Below are 20,443 nucleotides of genomic sequence, written 5' to 3' on the forward strand. Positions count from 1 at the left end.
TTAATATCACTCGTTTGAAATTCTTGCGCTAAATTATATACGAAGGGGACATTTCAATAGATTCTCATACCGGTCAGCAGCACCTTCCGAATTATGGGCCCTAACTGGTGAAGCGCAGCAAATTGTATTTCACACTATTTCCACCATGTGCTTCTTAAGGCGGCTTATCAAAAAAAGATAAGTTACTAATTGCATCAATTTTTGGTAGTAGATATATTATATGTACATATATATACCAAATTAAAAAAATATTTACATGTTATGGAAATATTTTTTTGATTTGTTGCATCATTTAAAACTAACTTCGCTGCTTGGTAAAACCATGTCAAGGGTTTTAAGGCGTGTTTTAACGGGGCATTATAGTTTGCTCTGGCCGCTCTATCAGCCAATACAGTCTCTCGCTCAATATTTCTCCGTATGCTGACAACATGCATAATTTTTTGCACAGCTTTTTTACCTTGTCATTCTTATACCGAGATTAAATGTGCACTCAAAAATGTGGAATTTGTTGAATTACAACTAGTGATAGTTGCGCAACAAGAAAATAAGGCCCTTTGAGGAATTGATATGCTACTTTTATTTGTATTAATCAATTAATCTCGAGAAAAACAAAATTTTGATGGAAATTGATTTTCGGAATTTAATATAAATAAAAGTAGCATATCAATTCCTCAAAGGGCCTTATTTTCTTGTTGCGCAACTATCACTAGTTGTAATTCAACAAATTCCACATTTTTGAGTGCACATTTAATCTCGGAATTAGAATGACCAGGTCAAGATTTTGCATTTTTTCATGATTCGTCTCAACTTGTTATAGAGTATGCGTGGTGGGAAGCCACCACCACACATACTCTTCCCACTGGAAACCACTAAAAACATAAACAATGCCAGATGATATTTGCAGTTTTTTGCAAAAAATTCAAAATTCCCACCGAAACTTGTGAACTTTTTACCCCACCGAGTTCATCAGTTTCGCCACTATGTGATTTATGAGGATTGGTTTAACATAAAATATAGTCAACTCTTAAGTCGATGAGGTGTTTAAGGTTTTTAGTTATTTAAGGATCTTAATTTTGCGAATGTGCAAATTTCTCAAGATTATATAAAACTAGTATTTATGTATCGACTAGATTAATATTCTCTCCACTAAAAAAACCTTGTGCTCTCTAAAATCACGTGCCATGAGCTTTGGCCAAATCCATAACAAAGTATCCGGCTAAATTTAGCAAACCTTGAGTACTGCATAATTTAGAAGTAATTAATATTCATACGTTGGAATTTTGTTGAGAAAAGTTTGACGAGAGATAATTAGTAGAAAAATTGGAATAATTAAAACCTAAAATGGTGGAGTAACTACTTATATGCTATTTTCTAAGATTACGAAATATTTTTCAGGTGGATAACCTAGGTCGAAATAGAGGATTTGAAATTACTTGTTGCTTCAGGAACTCGACAAATTTGCAGATAATGATGAAAAGTTGTCTTCACGGAGGGTGGCCCACAAATTGGGGAGGTGCTGCTAAAAGTGATCACGTGTGGGGGAGGTATTTTGCAGTCTGTTGATTGCAGAGGGGTAAAATTTACCAAAAAACCTTAAGGGATTGATGGATTTGCGGGGTTCCTTATTATCTGTGATTCGAAACGGATAATTAGCATAACATGCGAAATATTTTTAACACAGAATTTCATAATATTTAAACCGACATAATTTGAATAATTTCTATCGAATCGGTACAATTACAAATGCCGAATCTTGAAAATGTTGCTAAATAATTTTGCCCATTTGAACCTCGGCTTTTCAAAATTATGCAGAATAAAGATGCATTTTTAACACTATTTTCAGACTTTTCGAATTAATAGTTATGTATTTGTCATGACGTGATATTTATTTAACGGTAGATTATAATTAAGGGGCCGTTCTTAAATTCTGTAACACGTGAGGGGTGAGGAGGGCATAATGCTCTAACGAAATCGTGCCCATTTATGTTATGAAATGTGTTAAAAAGGGGGAGCGGGGTCTATTTAGAAATTCGCAATTTTGCGCAACATAATTTATGAACTGTCCCTAAAGTATAATGATTTATTTCTAAAAACATGTAGGAAAATAACTGATCATGCTTTGTGATTCCTGTCAAGCAGGAGTAAATATGGGACAAATTTTCTTACCTGGAGGAAAAGTTGCACTAAATTTTGTGGGCGTGGAATTTGAGGGGACATAGTTGAAGTAAGTGTGGAATTGGAACATGGTCGACTCCCTGTAATGGGAAAATTACTTTGTAAAAATTATAATCGTAAAAACATTCACTGAAATAAAATATCAAAACCTTAATTCGTTTTTTACTTGACTGACATTGTGATTTTAAGAATTTAAACCAAAATTTAAATCTATTCATAATACTTTAAATCGGAACTGATTAAATTTGTAATTCCAGTTCAACTTGTGTATGCAAGTTAAAAATTCTGTAAATTACTTTTCATTAATCCAAGATATGTATTTGGTTAAGGCAGAATTTGATTAAGTACTTACGGTAAATTATTGTTGTGAATTTCAGATCGAATTTGGGAAAAAATGAACTCGTTTTCTCCTTCTTTTACACTTCCCCGTAACTTTCTGGCACTTGATGAAATTATTTTACATGTGGCATATTTAATTTCTCCGGTATGTAACTTGAGTTAAACGCGAACCAATTTTCTTCTTTACTGCAGCGAGGTTAGAATCGGAATGAGAAAGAAATGGGCATGAGTGGCATCAGGGCCCGTTTAGGGGTCAGGCGGCCTAGGCAACTGCCTAGGGCGCCAAATCCTCAAGGGCGCCGTAAGGCGTATTTGATAAACTTGTTAGCTTTAATTTTGTGCGTCATGTAGTTTTTGACAAATAAATATTGTCATCTACATGCACGCCCTGAAATTTGGTAGTTGACAATTTCTCACAACGCCAAGTACTGAGGACGCCGGCAGGCGCCCTGACGTAATTGTTATACAAAAGGCGCACAAAGGATTCTTGTATTCAGAAACAAATTAATTGATATTAACCAAACAGGTCCATATATAAAACTGCAAAAGAGGTTTTACAAGTTCACAGAAATGCATGTCTGCTCCAATAAGCAATACAATAAGTTCACTCATCGCGTTCTTACTGGGTGCGTGAGGGGGGTAAGAAGGCCAAACAGGTGTCTAAGGCGCTGAGGCACCGCTGATAAAATATGAGCGTGAGGCGAGAATTTTAATCTCTTTTCCGGGCAAAACATCATTCTCATAAACTTGAACTTTTCGAACCTTAACATGAGTTCAAGAATAGAGAGCATGATTCTATGAACAGGCCCCGACATTGGGGAGGGCAACTAGAATAATTGCACAGGCCGTCAAAATCTGAGGGTGCGGCGAAGCACCCAAAGGTTTACATACATACATACACATACCTATACATAAATACACGCACATTCATTTCAGTCATAAAAAACTAGAGACTCGCTTTATTGGTAGTCCAATTGTTACAATTGCAATTTCTACATAATAGGATCTAGTTTTATGGGTATTTGGAAGCATTTAAAAATTTTTGAGTCAGGCGAAATCCGGTTACCAAAGTTACATTTACTATATTTTAATATATCATATTTTACTATAGTAGATAGTTAACTAAGATTAACAATTGTGTGATCGGATAAGTCAATCCGTGAGTGAGATTTCTATGCAGAAATCTCACTCACGGATTCACTCTGACACGGATCACTCATTGATTGACGACTCACAACTATGCAGTTGTGTCATAGCATTTTGGCATCAAGAGTTAAGTGAAATGTGATCAAGGTTGGATAAATTTTCACCATACATATTTATTTAGCGTGCATACGATCGAAAGTACTTTGGTACAAATTTTGTATCCTTGATACCTCTTTATCTCATATAGTTGAAATAAGGATTAATAAATTTAAAATACCGCATGATTAAAATTTTGTTGATTTTTTTTTGGCTCAGGTGACCCGAAAACGTTTTCACTTGAAAACCGTTTACGGGCGAAAATTGAAGCGCCAATTTCAAATTTTGGCACTATTTATCTTTTACGCGTTATATAATTCTTATTTATTTAACTAGTTCTAAAAACCCTTAAACTTTAATTAAACGTTTTAATTAATGTGTTTATGATTAAAATACTTAATTGGTTTAATTCCCTGCTGAGATCGTGTCTGCCAAAAACTTCCGAGAGGTGAATACCATGTCCTTTTCATGCAGAAATTATTCAGGACGCTATTTTGGTTTTCAGCCCAAGCTTAATTCTCTCCCCGAAATATTCCGGTTGAAATTTTCGCCCGGAATTATTTCGGGCGAAAAAATGAAGGCGAATACCAGGCTTCAGATGGAAAATGGCATCAAATGGGCGCTGTTACGATCATGCCCCAGCAAACATATGGGCGGGATCGGGCGATGAAAGGCATACCTGATTTATTAAAAATTCAACTATCACGAAACTTATATTTTAGGATTTTTGATCAGTTTCTGACAGTAGTACACACTCCCTAAATTTTCTGAAGGAACATGTATAAAAAATCGCGCCTTGCGCTCATACTTGCGCATTCCGATACAAGAATAATGCAGATATGCGTATTTTTGCGTTAAGAAAATAAAATTTCTGTCATGAGTGACAATTAGATATGATAACCAAAATCATTTCACAACTCCCAAATCTCTCCGGCGTTTCTGTTGGGCCCCCTCACGAAGTGAGTGGAGCTGAAAGTTGGAAAAATTGCGTCTGTCTGCGATTTTTAGCTCAAACGCGGGTAAATATCCTTGAAAGCGATTTTCGCCTAGAGTTTACTATTATTTATTTTTGTCCCTAGAACCCTTTTCTAGCATTTTTAGAAATTGAGCGTTTTTTTAAATTGAGCGGTTTTTGAAATTGAGCGTTCTTAGAAATTGAGCGTTTTTAGAAATTGAGCGTTTTTTGAGAATGTCGTATTTAAACGTGGTATTAACATTTTTAATATCATCTACATAATATTTTCAAAAAATTTGTTGACTTCCACCCGCCAAAAAAAATGTATATAAAACAGGGTAGAGTCTCAGAGAAACCCCCAGACGTCGGTTTTCCCAGAAAACTCGGATTTTTTGGACAATGCTTTTGTGTTTAAGTGTGATACGAAAATGAATCTCTTTAATTGAAAGTACAGGTGTAAAAAATCGGATTAATTTTCCCAAATGTGGTCTTTCATGTGAGGATTATTTTGTGGAGTTTGTTACCTAAATTCCTTTAAAACCCAATGAAACCCAAAAACAATTAATTAAATCCCCTGGGTGGTAATTTTTTGTTAAGACCCTCGGGTTGTCTGAAGCCTGAAAGAAATAAAACAACGGTGCCGACTCCAACGTTAAAAACAAAAAATTGAAACTCAGGTGTGTTCAAACCCAACTGGATTCTTCATATTTTTTTATTTTTACTTTTTGGAGAATTGTTTAAAAAACAATTAACAAATTTTTATTAATATTAATCTTTGAAATTTTAATTTGAGTTAAACCTTCAACCTCGGAAAAGCTCTAATCCCCTTATAGATTATTCATATTTATCCAATTTCTTCTTTCTAATTTAGTCATGTTCTTCCCGGGTAAATCTATTCACATACTTTAATACCCAACTATGGAGAAGTAAAGAATGTGGTTAGTTACCAGGGTCTTACCGTGGGGAAAATAGGGTGGGCAAAATGGGTGGGTAAAATGGGTTTTAGCCACCATGATGATGCAAATTGTTTTTAATAACTCCAGAGTAATTTAACTATGGTTTCGGCTGGTAAAAATCGCATTACACAGGGGTGTGACAAAAAGACCTTTGCCATCCCTAAAACGGAAAACCTCCGTTTTTTAATCGGAAACTGCTTGTTTTTAAATCAATGTTCTCAAGCCTTGACTTCATGTTCGCATTGTACACAAAATTCTAAGTTCTAAATTCTATAGTCTTTCCATTTTAAGGTTAATATTCACCTACTTTTTTCGGCAAAAAAATTCCGGGCGAAAATTTCTACCGGAATATTTCGGCGAGGGAATTAAGTTTGGGGCGAAAATCAAAATATTTTCTTGAATAATTTCTGCCTGAAAAAACCAGGGTATTCACTTCTCGAATATTTTCGGGAGACATGATCTCATCTGGGAACTAAACCACTTAGATATTTTACTTATAAGCCTATCAACTAAAGAATTTAATTAAAGTTTAATAATATGTGAAACTAGTTGAAGAAATAGAAATTACAAAATGCGTAAGTTGAATCTACAAACGATAACTAATAACAAAATTTTAAACTGGCGCTTCAAATTTCGCCGGAAAATGGTTTTCGGGCGAAAACTTTTTCGTCCCGCTTTGGCCGAAAAAATCAACAAAATTTCGATCGAGCGAAAAACCGTCGCAGGTTTTCACCCGAAATATTTTCGGAGGTGAATACCGTGAGCCGAAATGGGGGTGAAATTTTTTTACTTTTCGCCCGAAAGGTGTATTTTCACGCGAAAAACATGAGGTGAATACTTAGCTTAAGGGAATTATAATCTCCCTCAAGTTATATTTTATTGAACAAATATCACCATTGCGCCAACTATTAAATTCAATTTTGATAAATTCCGAGACGAAAGTATCATACTTAAATGGTCACAAGACGTCCCCGTCTTGCCGAGACAAGATAAGACTGTCCCGTCCGGTGGGAAGCCCTAGTTTCATCTCATGGTTCTTCCAAATGTTGAACCATTTGCACACAAATTTATATTTCTGCAAGGTTTATTATTTGGACTTTCAGTACGAATATAAGTTTCAACAATAAAATAATTGTTGAGCTTAGTAATTCTTGAACTACACATATGTAAGGTGCTGCTGAAATGTATAGTTCATAATAGTAGATTTTTAACAGGGAATTTTTCTCATGAGGAAAAGTTAGGGCGCAAGAAAAATTTTGCCTAGGGCGCAAATATACCCAGCCCGGGCCCTGAGTGGCATTATTAATGGAAGACGGCGTGGTCCTTCGAAGGACCGCGACAAAGTAAGGGACCATCCTTTCTAAGAAATGTGGCATAAATTTAACCCAAGTAAGCTGCCGGACGCATGAGAGTGGACAATATTTAACAATCGAGGTAAAGAATTCCACGTGGAGCCGGCTGCATTGCAAAGGGTCGTTTGCTTACTTCGTTGGTCATTACCTAATAATAATGCGACCCCACCCCTCGTTTTCTTTGACATGCATAAGTGCATCTCCTTAAGTAAAGGGTCACATTATTTTTTAAGAGATACGGCTGCCTATTTAGGGATTCGTAAACTTCATAACGCAAATTTTTGGTTTTCTGGACACCCACCCACCCCCCTTTAACCAGTGGCGGGGCTAGCAGTGGGCACAAGTGGGCCCGTGCCCACGTGTAATTTGGTGCCCCTCTACACTAGATATTATTGCAATTTTTTCAAATGGTAAAAATTTTTTCTAGCACTTATTGTAAATTTAGAAAATTTTCCAGAAAAAAATTACGAAGCCTGGTTTTTTCCACCCAATAAGGCAAAAATTCGAAATCTCGGTCATTTCTCACCTGATTTTGATAAAATTTTGCAGAGTTCACTGTTTAGGAATCTGAAACCGGTTTTTGCTGCGAGGAGGAGAATTGCTGATTTTTGCTCTAGTTTTTGGCAACAAGAAACAAAAATTTGTAATCTTGGTCAAGTTGCTATGCATGGTATAACTTCATGCCTCAGACGTTTCTAAATTATTGGAACGAATTACAAATTATTGTGAACATCGTAGGACAAAAACAACATACTTAAATCTGTCAGGAATTCACAAAGCTATTACAATTTAAAACTAATGGCTGACTAAAAGATTCGTTAAATTATTCTGGGCTCGACCATACCGGTTGAGTTTCATTCATACAACTGATTATGGTGAATGAAAATGAATTTCTTGTGATTTGAATGCAAATGAATTTCCTGTAGTTCGAATGAAAATGAATTTCCTGTGATTCGAATGAAAATAAATGTCCTGTGATTTTAATTAAAATTAGTGAAAGATTCTGTCATTTAAAAGGAGTGACTGTGAATGAAATGATTTATCACTTCTCTAATTTTTCACCCTAGTGAGAAATGAAATGAATTTGAAAGAAAATGACTGAGTGTGAATGAAAATCTTGAGTCAGCAATTGGGATGACTGACCTTTGAATGCAAAAACGATTTGTTGAACAATTATGGGTGCAATACAAGTTTGAGTAGGGTAACATGTCTGTCCTACCCGGAAGTGAAAAATCCGCTCAAAGGTTTTATAGGTAACCCTTGCATTGACTTTATCTGGAATTCGAGCAAGCGAGTGTCATGAAAACATTTTTCGAAGATGAATTAGCAGGCTGATCTTTTGTAGACAAACTAAAAATCACAAGGTGCTGAATACATTACTCTATTCCGTATGTCCAAGCTACAATAAGCATCTTTATTTTTAAAATCCATTTTCAAAATTAAAACTTATGCTTCCAAGTCCCGTGACATTGTAAATTATCGGCCATGTGGCCTTCAACTTCCAAAATGATGTCAAAGATTTCCTTTGAAATCTCTTGTATTATTCAAGAAATATGTAGTTGTAGTTTGATTTGATCAATTTTGAAACTTACTCTCGGTATTTTTTGATAAAGCAGTGCGATTTGTAAAAAGGTTTAAAAATATGTTGTTTTATTTACAGAAGCTAAATGTATTCCAATAATATTCATACATACTCCCCCACTTCATATTCTGCGGAAAATAAACGAATTGACATTTAAAAAAATATAAAACAAAATACAAAATTAATTCAATTTCGGAAAACTTGTTTGTAAATCTTTTTTCGGACACAAATATCTCAGGCGTGGTTGACAACAATGAATTAATTTTTCAACCCAGTAATGTTGGCTATTTGTATATTTAGTGGCTACCAACCCTATCAAGTCGAAATTGCTAAAATATATATGGTGGCATAGATATGAAAGCTTATGAATGGCAAATTTCTTATACATGCGGCCCCGGTAGTAAATAGATGCTTATATAACGAGATGACAATACGAAATTGATCACTTTGCGTGTGAATGGTATTCACTGAATACTTATATATGTCAGTTGTGTCAGCACTGATTTTAAGTTAAATTGACATCACTTCAAATTTGTTCGCTCATATAGATTTGGTCTGGTAATTTAAGCACACGATTTCTCACTGTAATTATTTGACTCAGGTCCTTCTTAAACAATTCCTTTATTTATAAAATATTAGGCCGAAAAATGGAGTCAGTTTTTGATTCTGATCCTGGTGATATCAGTAAGGACAAGAACGGAAAGCCTGTTCAACCAAATTTACAAAGTTTTCCGAAGACATTAATTGGGGGCAAGAATCGGGGTTTCAATTCATCATGGTATGAAAAATTCAACATGATAGAATATTCAAAATCCAAGGATTCGCAATCAATTCGCAAGAGAAAAATATGTACTATATCTTCAATCTAAACAAAAAGGAACAATAGCAACTCAAATCAGTGCACACCATAAAAACAATGTTATCCGGAATCGCAATGTGTTGTCAAGTCATGTTGAAATTATTTTGTTATGCGCACAGCAAGAAATATCGCTTCGAGGACATCGAGAGAACGAGCAGACATCAAACCGAGGAAACGTCATCGAAATACTTGAAGCAAAAATGCCCTGACTTAGCAAAAAATGTCGAATCGATGCCTGGAAATGCAAAATATATTGATCATCACATACAAAATGAAATAATCGAATTAAGTGGAAAATTGACTCGAGGTATGATTGTCAAGGAAATATGGATCCAACTGTTACTCTGTGATCGCCGACGAGACGAAGGATAAAGGCGGAATCGAACAATTAAGTGTCTGCGTACGATATTTATGTCAATGTGAAATTGTGGAGAGATTCCTTGGATTTACGGATTTGCACAAATTTGACGCAGAATCCATAACAGACGGTATTAGCAAAATGATAATCAACAGTGGACTAGACATAACCCGGTGTGTCTCTCAAGCATATGATTGCGCCAGCGTCATGAGCGGTAACATTTCCGGCGTATGCAAACGATTCCAGTCTCAGGTTGGGGGCCAACTCCATACGTACATTGTTACGCACATCGTTTAAATCTGGTATTGGTTGATTGTTGTGCCGATATTAAAGATATCAAAGAAGTAATTGGACTTATTCAAGCTATTTATAATTATCAAAGTCAGTCTGTACGTAGGAGTGAATATTTCAAAGACGCTCAAGCAATGATCGGATACGATAAAATTTTGGAGCTACCAAAAAGTTGTGATACGAGATGGTCAAGTCAAAAGAATGGGATATCATATTTCCACAATCGGCTAGATTCTGTAATCTTGGCGTTGGAAAATATTTCTGAAAATGGAAAACCTGCTGATCTTGCAGAATGCAAAGGATTTCTTCATCAACTGAAATCATTTCGAACACTTCTACTAATTGTCATTTTGGATCAAGTTCTTGGACATACAAATGCACTTTCAGAATATCTTCAGTGTTCAGATCTTGTTTACACACGTGCCATTAATTTATGTGAAGCTACTATCACCACGCTATCAGAAATGAGGAATGAATTGATGTTCAATGATCTCTGGAAGTCAGCTGAGGCTCTTTCGCATAAAGTTTTTGTCGAGGTTCCAGATCCAAATTGTGTGCCAGTCTCCAAGCGAAGAAAAACTGTTAGGTCAAAATACTTGATAGACTCATTTGTTTGTGCTACTACAGGAAGCAGGTGTACCGAAGCCGGAACAATTGAACAAGAATTGAGAGGAGTGTATTACGAGGTGCTTGATCGTTTCATCCAGGAAATGAAAAGACGACTAATGGATTACTCGGAAATTCTAAGGGGTCTCTCGGCGTCCGACCCACTAAATGAAGACTTTCTCAATGCAGAAAAAGTACTGAATTTTTGTGCGTCATTTATCAGATTCAATTTTAATGTAGATTCACTTAAAGCTCAACTTCCCGTTGCCAGGAATTTAATCAAGGCAGAAAAAATCGATCGAACGACAAAGTGTTACGAGTACTTACAGTTCATGAGTGACGGCTTTCCTGATCTGATAAAGTACTTCGCTCTGGTTTTAACCTTTCCAGTCTCCAGCGCTACTGCGGAACGTAGTTTTAGTACACTAAATCGAGTCAAGTCGTTTCTTCGAACAACAATGCAGGAAACAAGGACCTCAAGTTTGACAATTTTGTCCACCAATCGGGACCTGAGTTCAAAATTAAGAGAAAACCCTATGATTGTAGTGGACGAATTTGGAAAAAATCCTAAAAGGAGGCTGGAATTTCTTCTGTAGCGTCCATAGAATTAAATATATATACTTTACATTATACGATGGCACATACGCACATACCTATGTGCATATTGTATATTAGTCATTAGTAATTATTTTAAGACTTTGTTGACAATTCCTTGCATCAAATAAAGGGTGTTAATTTAATTCGTCCAAATTTTTTGTATAAACATTTCAAAACCTACAGTTCGAACACTTCCGGGAATATTTTTTAATTAAAAATGCATTGGTAATTTGTCCTTTTAAAAAAAATCCTTTTAAAGGCTTAAATTGAAATTTCTGTGAGAAGAGCTTCATTTTTCAATTTTTTTTGTGAAATTTGGCTAGCCCCGCCACTGCCTTTAACATGTGTCACATAGGCACGATATCATTGGGCCCTGACCCCCACCCACCCCTCTTTGCGTTACGAAGTTTACGAACGTCCCCTTAATTGTAGCATGTGCATAAATTATAAAATGTCAAAAATGTAAATAGTAACACAGAAACTGTAACGAAATAATGCCATGTCAACCATGTATGTCAATGAATGTTATTTTATCTAGCGGTACAAATATATTGAACGGTTCCTTTTACAATGGTGCGCAAGTATTTGTACTTGAAATTACCAATTGTTTATGAATTTCTGCAAGGCGTATAAGTATATATGAAATATGTGTAAGTATCTTATCTATGATTGTATTCACAAGTAAAGTGTGCATTTATGTATGCAAATGTACATATTTTAGCTTCAATACGGGTTTAATTAACGATGCATTAATTTATTAAATCCATTAATGAAGATGAAGGATAAAGATGGGAATGATGCTCGTATTCAGTATGAACCAAAGTTTGGAAAACCATTTTTCTAGACTATATATCCCTTCTCATGGAATTCACTGTGCCATTCATAGATACATGAGTCAGGAAGGGAATGTGGGACATGGGTTAATTATGTTTATGCACCTTTTTATCCTGATTTTACCCTTTGGCCAGGCCTAAAAGTTTCCATTGTTCACGATCGACTTTGTCTGAACCATTGAAAATGAATTGGGGTTGTTTTTCTTCATCAATTTTGTGAACAATGATACCATGAATTATTTAGGTCGAGAATAAAGGATTCTGCACGTGTAGGCCACATGTTATCGTCATGAATACATATATTTATGATATTGTGGACAATGTTTAGAGCCCATTTTCTTTCAAAAATGGAATCCGAATCTCAAGTTTGGGAGATTCTATTCCTGATTTGAATCCTTTGTGGATACCACGCATTCCGGCGTTTCGAGATCCGGATTCGGGCAGAATCCGGATCAAACACAGGATCCGAATTTCGAAAAATTCCTTCATGTACAATATGGTGTTTAATACATTGAGGGTTTCGATATTTTTTCCAAGTGACAAGTTGAGAAAAATAGCCAGAAAAACCTACTCCTAGCACCTTTGCGGGGCCTTTTAAGATGGCATTAATGCCATCTTGGTAGTTAATGATAACACATTTGGGTGGAAATGACCCCCACTGGCCAACCACTTGACCGATCATGCCCATCTCCGAACTCATCCTTACTTTTTACCCGAAGATGAAGCATGCAAAATTTCAACTCGATAGCTTTGGTTTAAAGAGAGTTATCGTGCGCACAGACGGACGCACAGACGGACGGACAGACAGACATCTGGGTAAATCTATAAGGCCATCTTAAAAGGCGTAAAAACTGGGAAAAATGCATTTCGCCATCCAAAACTGGGAAACAAGTATGTCGGCCAATGTATTTATTTAGTGATGAGGACTTCTTTAATAATCAATGGTAGGGTGACCATATTTGTCCTGACTAAAACTGGGACATTTTTTGGCTAAAAAATTTTTCCATAATATCTAGTGCTTGGCGAAAAATTTTTCCATAATATCTAGTGCTTGGCGAAAAAATTTGGCATAATATCTAGTGCTTGGCGAAAAAAAATTCATAATATCTAGTGCCTGGCGATTCAGATATCACCGAATTTTTAGAATGGGCCAGGAAAGAAAATTAAGTAAATATTGCATGCATGTTTCTAGTATTTATGTACTAATATGTACATTTTCATCAATATTTTGGTGAAAAAGTGAAATAATTTAATTTTTTTAGACCATTTAAAAAACCTGGACACTTTATCAAAACCGGGACATTTTCGGGACGCCGGGACAGGGTTTGAAAAGCGGGACATGTCCCGGCTAAACCGGGACGGATGGTCACCCTAATCAATGGATTGGATTTCATATTTGTTGAAAATCTCCAGGAATTTCTGAAAATTTTGACATGTACGCACTAGGAACAACTTGGATTGTTTTTTCCAAAACAATTTTTTCATGTCAATTTGTACATGTTAATTTTAAACATTACACTGAATCAACTAATTTTCTTGGAATTTGATGGAGAATACTAATATGAAGAAAAAAATTTTAATAGTTACATGTTTTAAAGAAGTTGTTTCGCATTGCCTCAACAATGTTTTTCCTATTAAGAAACAACATTTTTTACCACGTATTCATGTTAAAAGTGTCATATTCCATTTTATCCCGTTGCCTTGGCCAATATGGTTTTTGAACCAATCGAAACCCTGCGAGACCCCGTCTCAAATCAATCTCATACTTTATGCACGGCCCCGTCCTCAAATGAGACCAGTGCAACCCGCGAAATGTCACCAGAGACATGTGCTCGCTCTCATTCCTCTACAAGAATCACAAGTTGTGATTCACAACAAAAGTTCTTTTTCAATATTTCGTCAATAATTTTTTTCCTCAATATCAATTCAATTTAATCCAAACATTGTTTTGAATAATTTGTAATTGCTAATCAAGTTTAATTATCCATAGTAAGTAGTGAATTATTTGTCATCCAAATTATATCATATATTTATTCGTAAAAAGAATAATTTCTGAAGTTTGCTATTATATGTATAAATTGTAATTTACAATTTTCATTAATTTTTGCTGGCAGGAATTGTCGCCCGATTTGCAATGGAATCCGGGCGAAATGTGCAAGAAATCGCGTTAAACAATCCAATCGTAAATGATTAATGATTCCTTTAAAGCCAATTAATTACAAACGTGTGAATTTAAAATTTAACTGAATCCTGACTTGATTTTTGACAGATTTTGACACAAATAATGAAACAGACGTCAACCCCGTTGCTGACTTGTCGACAGGTTTGCAAATTTTGGAACGATATCGTCCTCACCTTGCCAAATCCGAGACTCGCGTTAAAACTGAACCACGAAGGAGCTGGAAATAATAACGACCTGGTTCCATTTTTCGACCTGTGTTTCACATTGGATCCCCGACTTGCTAAACGGATCAGGGCCTCGACCTGCGAAGCCATTCACTCCTTCGCCGCAAAATTGACCTATTTTTGCGAGAAGTTTACCAATAATGTGCAAATCCTGGAGGTCTCCATCGAATACGAAAGCTGTGTGAAATCCGTTCTCCAAATATTGCAAAACTTCTGCCCGAACTTGAAGCAGTGTTGGATTTCGTGTAAATTTGGGAAGTCCAAGAATTTCAAGTTGCATCCGAGAGAGGAGAAAATTTTGCACGTGCGAATCCCAATAAAATCAAATTTGACCCTTTTTACCCTCCGAGCAAGGAAAGTGACTCCGTTTCTGACCAATTTTGTGGACATGGTGCTCGCCGCGGCGCCAAATTTGAGTGGGATCACACTTCCGTGGGGTGTGTGTCCAGATTTAGGAAATTCTACGGTTCTGGAGTCCTTAAAAGTTGAGGTGGACGGTCGGGTTGGACCATGTGCCATGCACGTGGCGGACGAAATCTTGACAAACCTGTCCAAAATGGTGGATCAAGTTCGCGACCAACTCGTCACCCTCAGTTTTGGCTACGTCGGACGTAAAAGAACCGCAAATTTGCGATGGCTTGAGCCCGAAAATGGCACCAGATTCCACTTACCGGGAAGAATGGCGAAATTGCAAAATTTCAGAAATGAAATGGCCGAAATTTTTGGCTGCGGCGACCTTCTCCGAAACGTCGAAACCCTGAAATCGCTCGCGATCGGGAACATATTTTTAAAATCGGGACGCGTCTCTGAAATTTTGCGAGGAATTTTCGCCAACAAGATTTTTGGGAGTGTGTCCACCTTGGCGTTGATGGAAGTGTATGGAGATCCCTGCATTTTGGACGGATTAAGGACCGCTTTTCCGAACGTGATGCGTTTCGAGATGGACACGTATCACTATTTGTGGCCGGATTTCTGCGACAAGGGGGACGACATGAAGTTGGGCGCTATTCTGGCCGCGTGTGGGGGTTGGGGGCGGCTGACCTATTTGAAAGTGACGATGGCCAAATATCCGTATAAAATTGGGGACATGATTCGTAATTTGTTGGATGCAAAGGAGTTGTATGCAGGTGAGTGGGTTGGAAAAAAAGGATATGAAAATTTGCAATCTGAAAATATTGGGGTGCGCTATTTTATCATGAAATTGCATATTTTTAGCACTGTCTAATTTTTTTGATGCAATTTTGCCCAGGTCTTGGCAACATTGTAAAATCCGTTAATTTATGAACTTTTAAATTTATGAAAATTAGATTACAATTTTTTTGTAAAAGTTTCCACATTTATTTTACAAAGCGTACATATGTATGTACGTATTTTATGTACAAGGTTCAAATGACGATGTGTTAAAGTGCGTCTAAAAATTTTAGACGCAATTTGACATTAGAAATTATTGAAATGCATGTATGGAAATAACGAAATTATTTTGCTTGGTGTACGTATATGTAATTTACCTGCTTTCGCTTAATTATTATTATTTACAGGCCTTAAAACGCTACAAATCCTGACACACGATGGGATTCATCCGTACCACGAATTGACGGAGGACGAGGCCGACTCATTTAAACAAGTTATCGCCGCGATGGATGGGATGGACGAGGTCTCAATTCCCGAGCTTCATGTACGTGAGTTTCGACCAGTGGCCGCGGAATGGTGTGGACGGACAGAGGGACAATGTCCGCTTCATGTTCCCATGTTATATGTATTAACCCTTCCCTCCCAATCCTACCATTTTATTGTCCTCACGGCTTCCACGGTCACTAGTTTGGCGGAGTGTTTAAGCATTTATGTAAATAGAGAAATAAATTATCATTATTAAAATACTTTTAAACGCACAGTTTTCCAGCAAATCGGAGGAACTTGTCCGCAATTTCGTTGCGTCGACTACTAAACTGTCCAAGTTTAACCTGATTGCGGGCGACCCTTCGGAGGAAAAGGAGGACAGCGATTAGATGTTTTTTTTGAAACATTAAGCGTAACGACTCGCCAATCACCCAACTAAATGGTCAAAATTAATATATTTTTAATAATTACTCCGCTCTGGGAATTTATGTTAAAATTCTAAACGTAGAAATTTTACTCAATAAGTTCATTACGTAGTTGAATGGCGATGACCTTTAGTTTCGATGAGTTATAATTTTTCCGAAAGCTGCTTCCTTCTTGGGAACCCCTTCTTCAAAAATGGTCAAAATTTGGAGTGTGTATATTTAAAAAAAATGGGAACCATGCACGTGTCCTATAAATTCATCTTTCAGAATTTTGAAATAAACTTCAAGAGCGGATAATTTATGAAAAATGTGCTGATTTTTGGGATGAATCATCGAGTTCTGCTTTAACTTTTTCTTTTCAATTTAGATTAAAATTATTGATGGTTAAAAATTTTAATTTTGTACTGGATAAAACGTGTGGAATAGATGGTTCAAATTCAGAAAGAGTATTTTTGCGGATTTGATTTTACTTTTCTAGATGTCATGTTTTAGAAATATGTATGTGTTAATAAAACAACTCGTTGGAATAAAAATAATGGCCACATTTGGGGACTGTGCAGAAAGCATGTGATCGATTTGAGCGGGGAAGGGGTTAAGGGTTCACATCCTTGCCGTATTAATTATCACAGAAGGCATATAGGTCAGACCAGAGGGATAGGGGTGAAACTTTCCCGAAAATAGATCACACGCTTTATGTATGGCCCCTTGCCAAATTAAAATCTACTGAAAAAAACTAAGATTTTTGGATATTTCTATCAAATGGCTGTCCATAAATTACGTAATACAAAAACCCCACATTAACATAGGCATGGCATGATATCAGTGGGAATCTTAGACTCCCCACTCATGCGTTACGTAATTTATGGATGGTCCCTTATTATTTTGCCATATGAATAAATACATAAGGATCACATCACTCCAATTGCACCGCATTACCAACATATTTTATTTGACGGAGAATAAGAATAAAGAAAAATTTGAAAACATTAACGGGCGCGACGTAGTTAGCATTCCGAACGGAGTTTCCCAATCGAAATACGAAAAATAAATTCACTGAAATGCAGTAATACCCATGTTGTAGTTAATTATTATGTCGCCATTTCACAATTAGTTTGAGAAATTCTGTTTTATGTAGATAATATGCAGATATAAATTCCGTTTGTGCTTTTTGGGTGTTGACAATTTTAAGCAGATCAGTAATCCGTAATAAAATTTTGGGGTCCTATACCGTTGAAATTTTCGTCAACAAAAACTGACCTAGGGACAGGGACCCCGCGATAGCTTAATCTGCCACTGGTTTTATGCCCGAAAAAACAAGAGTACCACTCTTGTAAAATCTCCAATAAATTTTCTAAGTTTAAAGCACTGAGTTTGAATTTAAATCCACCACGTTTAATTATTTTTCAATGAATCTTCGTCTCTCGATTGGATAAACATCAACCGTTTGTCTAAATTACTATTGACGCCTCGCCAGCTGAGGTACTGGAATGAGGTCACAAGAAGGACTTGTTTGGAGCGTAGTCTTGCTACGACATATCTACAATTTACCATTTAATGTTTATAAGACGAACAAAAAAATGTCATAATGGCCTTCATTTTCACCTCCCATTACCCAGTCACTGTGTAAATGACATAAAAGTTTTTAAAAAATGTAGAATTTTTCGTGTTGGCGGTTTTAGACGCTGTTTTTAGTGGAAATTTGGATAATTTCCACTATTTAAGATAGTTAAGATAGATATATACAATGAAATAGTGTTTTTTTCGCGCTCTAACGATTTTCGAGTTTGATGGCTTAAAATTTTCGTAATTTTTTGTACATGAAGAATTCGCAATAAAATTGGGGGGGTATTCCAGCAGCTTTTGCTATACGAGCCAAAACGTGCGAATTTTTTGCAAATTATCGTTGAGTAACGATATCGTTGAGTTCGATATCTTTTGTGTTGTGGATACGGCAATCATGGAATTGCGGGACGCTTCTTTGAGATCATCCTAATTTTCTCGACATTTCTTTTCGTCGACTGGATAACCGTCTGATCTGACATTTTTTTGCAATTCATGTCACCGGCAAGCTCACATCTTGTAATTATTAGGTCGACAACGAATCTACATTTTTCTTGCCTGGCGAAGTAATCAATCGTCTTTTTCTAATCACGCCGATATGAATTTTCGTGCGTGTGAAAATCGACACTTCCGAGTTTTTGGATTCCGGCTCGTGTAATGCATAGACAAGATTTTTTGATGAAATCTGAAATCAGTTGTCTTAATCTACATGACATTATTTAAAATATGACTTATCTCTGATCAATTTTTTCCCGCCCGTACCCTTAAAATCAATGCTTGACCGAGCTGAACCTTACTTTTGGGATGCCCTTTAAGTTCAGGGACATTAAAACTTAATACATAATGGTATTCACTTCTTTAATATTTGGTAATGAATTTGAATTTCCCTGAAACTATTACCATTTATACGACAAATCCTAACCGACGTGGTAGAACCACAAAGTCATTCCACATGGTAATGATTCATTACTACCTTGTTTTGAGTGTGTACATATGTATACACTCCGTTCTAATCACACATATGTAACCTCGGTAATGATTCAATACCAGTTGCTTAACCGGATTTCTTAGAGTGTAGATTTGTTAACTTTTGTATTCTAATGTGCATACATACGTACTTTGGCCATGATGCTCCAGACAAATTTTGTAATCACTCACTCACGAAAGAGTGAAAGGTTTCATTGTCCCAGGTAAAATTTTGATTTCAGATTTTACTGTCAAATCCTGCAAATTAAAATAAATTTGGTCAAAAATCTGAAAATTTATTTATATTTCCAAGCTAAACAAATGTTTTTTTATACCCTCAAAATTTGTGCGTACCTTTAACTTTCGAATTTAATTTTGATTTGTTTAGATTTCCATTAATATAAATTGTCTGACTTGACGGGACTACTGTGCTGAATGATTTCCATTTGTGCGAATTCAGCCAGAGATGATAAGTCTCTAAATAAAAAAGTGTATACATTGCAATGAGGAAAACTTGTAATTAAGATAACGATATAACCCTCGGTTTTAGAAATCTTACCCACATTGAACTTCATCTTGTCTCCATGGAGACGTTTAGAGCACAATTTATTATATTGAATAATTCACATTTTAAATATGTCTAAAGAAAACTTGTGCTCGTATTTAATTAAAAATTGAATGAATTCACTCTGTCGAGGTTATTTATTTAATAACCAGATGTACGAGGAAAGCACAAAAAAGCCATGCGATGTGCTAAAGGTAGTGTAATAATTTCACACTTGTTGAATCCTCAAATAGGTTTAGGACAGTGCGGAAAGGACGTGATAATTTTTGCGTGATTCTTACCCCAAGTTAGAAACATTTGACGGTGCATTTCTTAATTTCATGTCCGAGAAAAAGCCAAACCCATGCTTTATGCACGGTCCCCCAGCGAGGTAACGCCTGGATGAATACATGAGCGATCAGTGGAACGAAAAGTGCAGAGTTACGCCTGTTGGTCATAAAAATTTGGGTGCCGTGCGGGCAGAATTTCACAAGAACATTTTGCAGAGTATTTATGTACAGGGTGGTTTAAATGTTACACTACAATGGACATTTTGTCAATGGGAAAAATTCTTAAATTTCCAATAGTAACGGAAATATTGTCTCTATAAAAATTCAATATTTTAATAATTTTGTCACCAGGTTTGATAAGAATTAACAAAAAGCTCAATCCAAAATGAGGATTTAGGCGCTTTTCTTTTTGCAAAACCTTCCATGGTACGTGACATTTAAATAATCCACCCTTTACTTAATAAACAAGTGAAATGCATATGTACATGGT

At 36.1% G+C, this 20,443-nt stretch overlaps 2 protein-coding genes and 2 long non-coding RNA genes across 8 annotated transcripts; 2 read left to right on the forward strand and 2 right to left on the reverse strand.

The window, feature by feature from the left end:
• Positions 1-1,127: 1,127 nt before the first annotated feature.
• LOC118438590 lies at positions 1,128-2,705 on the reverse strand. The gene is made up of 3 exons (XR_004836934.1): positions 2,528-2,705; positions 2,167-2,255; positions 1,128-1,629 (listed from the first exon to the last, which is right to left on the reverse strand). It is a non-coding gene; the product is annotated as an uncharacterized LOC118438590 (long non-coding RNA).
• A 7,254-nt stretch (positions 2,706-9,959) lies between these two features.
• Positions 9,960-11,311, forward strand: LOC110858902. Its single transcript, XM_022107787.1, has 2 exons — positions 9,960-10,032; positions 10,152-11,311. Exons 1-2 carry the CDS (start codon positions 9,960-9,962, stop codon positions 11,309-11,311), a joined length of 1,233 nt encoding a protein of 410 aa, XP_021963479.1.
• Positions 11,312-13,981: 2,670 nt separating this feature from the next.
• On the forward strand, positions 13,982-17,126 carry LOC110858937. Its single transcript, XM_022107818.2, has 5 exons — positions 13,982-14,134; positions 14,260-14,327; positions 14,415-15,678; positions 16,090-16,226; positions 16,444-17,126. Exons 2-5 carry the CDS (start codon positions 14,280-14,282, stop codon positions 16,555-16,557), a joined length of 1,563 nt encoding a protein of 520 aa, XP_021963510.2. The 5' UTR covers positions 13,982-14,134; positions 14,260-14,279; the 3' UTR covers positions 16,558-17,126.
• LOC110858938 lies at positions 16,052-19,840 on the reverse strand. Of its 5 annotated transcripts, none has more exons than XR_004836908.1 (6): positions 19,683-19,840; positions 19,474-19,596; positions 19,272-19,377; positions 16,702-17,646; positions 16,442-16,603; positions 16,052-16,365 (listed from the first exon to the last, which is right to left on the reverse strand). It is a non-coding gene; the product is annotated as an uncharacterized LOC110858938 (long non-coding RNA). The 5 variants fall into 5 exon arrangements; XR_004836907.1 differs by having other exon boundaries at positions 16,686-17,646; positions 19,679-19,840; XR_002548781.2 differs by having other exon boundaries at positions 19,679-19,839.
• Between the last annotated feature and the right edge of the window lie 603 nt (positions 19,841-20,443).

This window comes from Folsomia candida, unplaced genomic scaffold (genome assembly GCF_002217175.1).
Source record: "Folsomia candida strain VU population unplaced genomic scaffold, ASM221717v1 Fcan01_Sc023, whole genome shotgun sequence".
Taxonomy (NCBI): Eukaryota; Metazoa; Arthropoda; class Collembola; order Entomobryomorpha; family Isotomidae; genus Folsomia; species Folsomia candida.

Coding starts and splice junctions, on each gene's coding strand:
- LOC110858902 (XM_022107787.1), top strand. CDS start 9,960: ATGATAATCAACAGTGGACTAGACATAACCCGGTGTGTCTCTCAAGCA. Junction 10,033..10,151: donor TTGCGCCAGCGTCATGAGCG/GTAACATTTCCG, acceptor CCGATATTAAAG/ATATCAAAGAAGTAATTGGA.
- LOC110858937 (XM_022107818.2), top strand. CDS start 14,280: ATGGAATCCGGGCGAAATGTGCAAGAAATCGCGTTAAACAATCCAATC. Junction 14,328..14,414: donor TCGCGTTAAACAATCCAATC/GTAAATGATTAA, acceptor GATTTTTGACAG/ATTTTGACACAAATAATGAA. Junction 15,679..16,089: donor TGCAAAGGAGTTGTATGCAG/GTGAGTGGGTTG, acceptor TATTATTTACAG/GCCTTAAAACGCTACAAATC.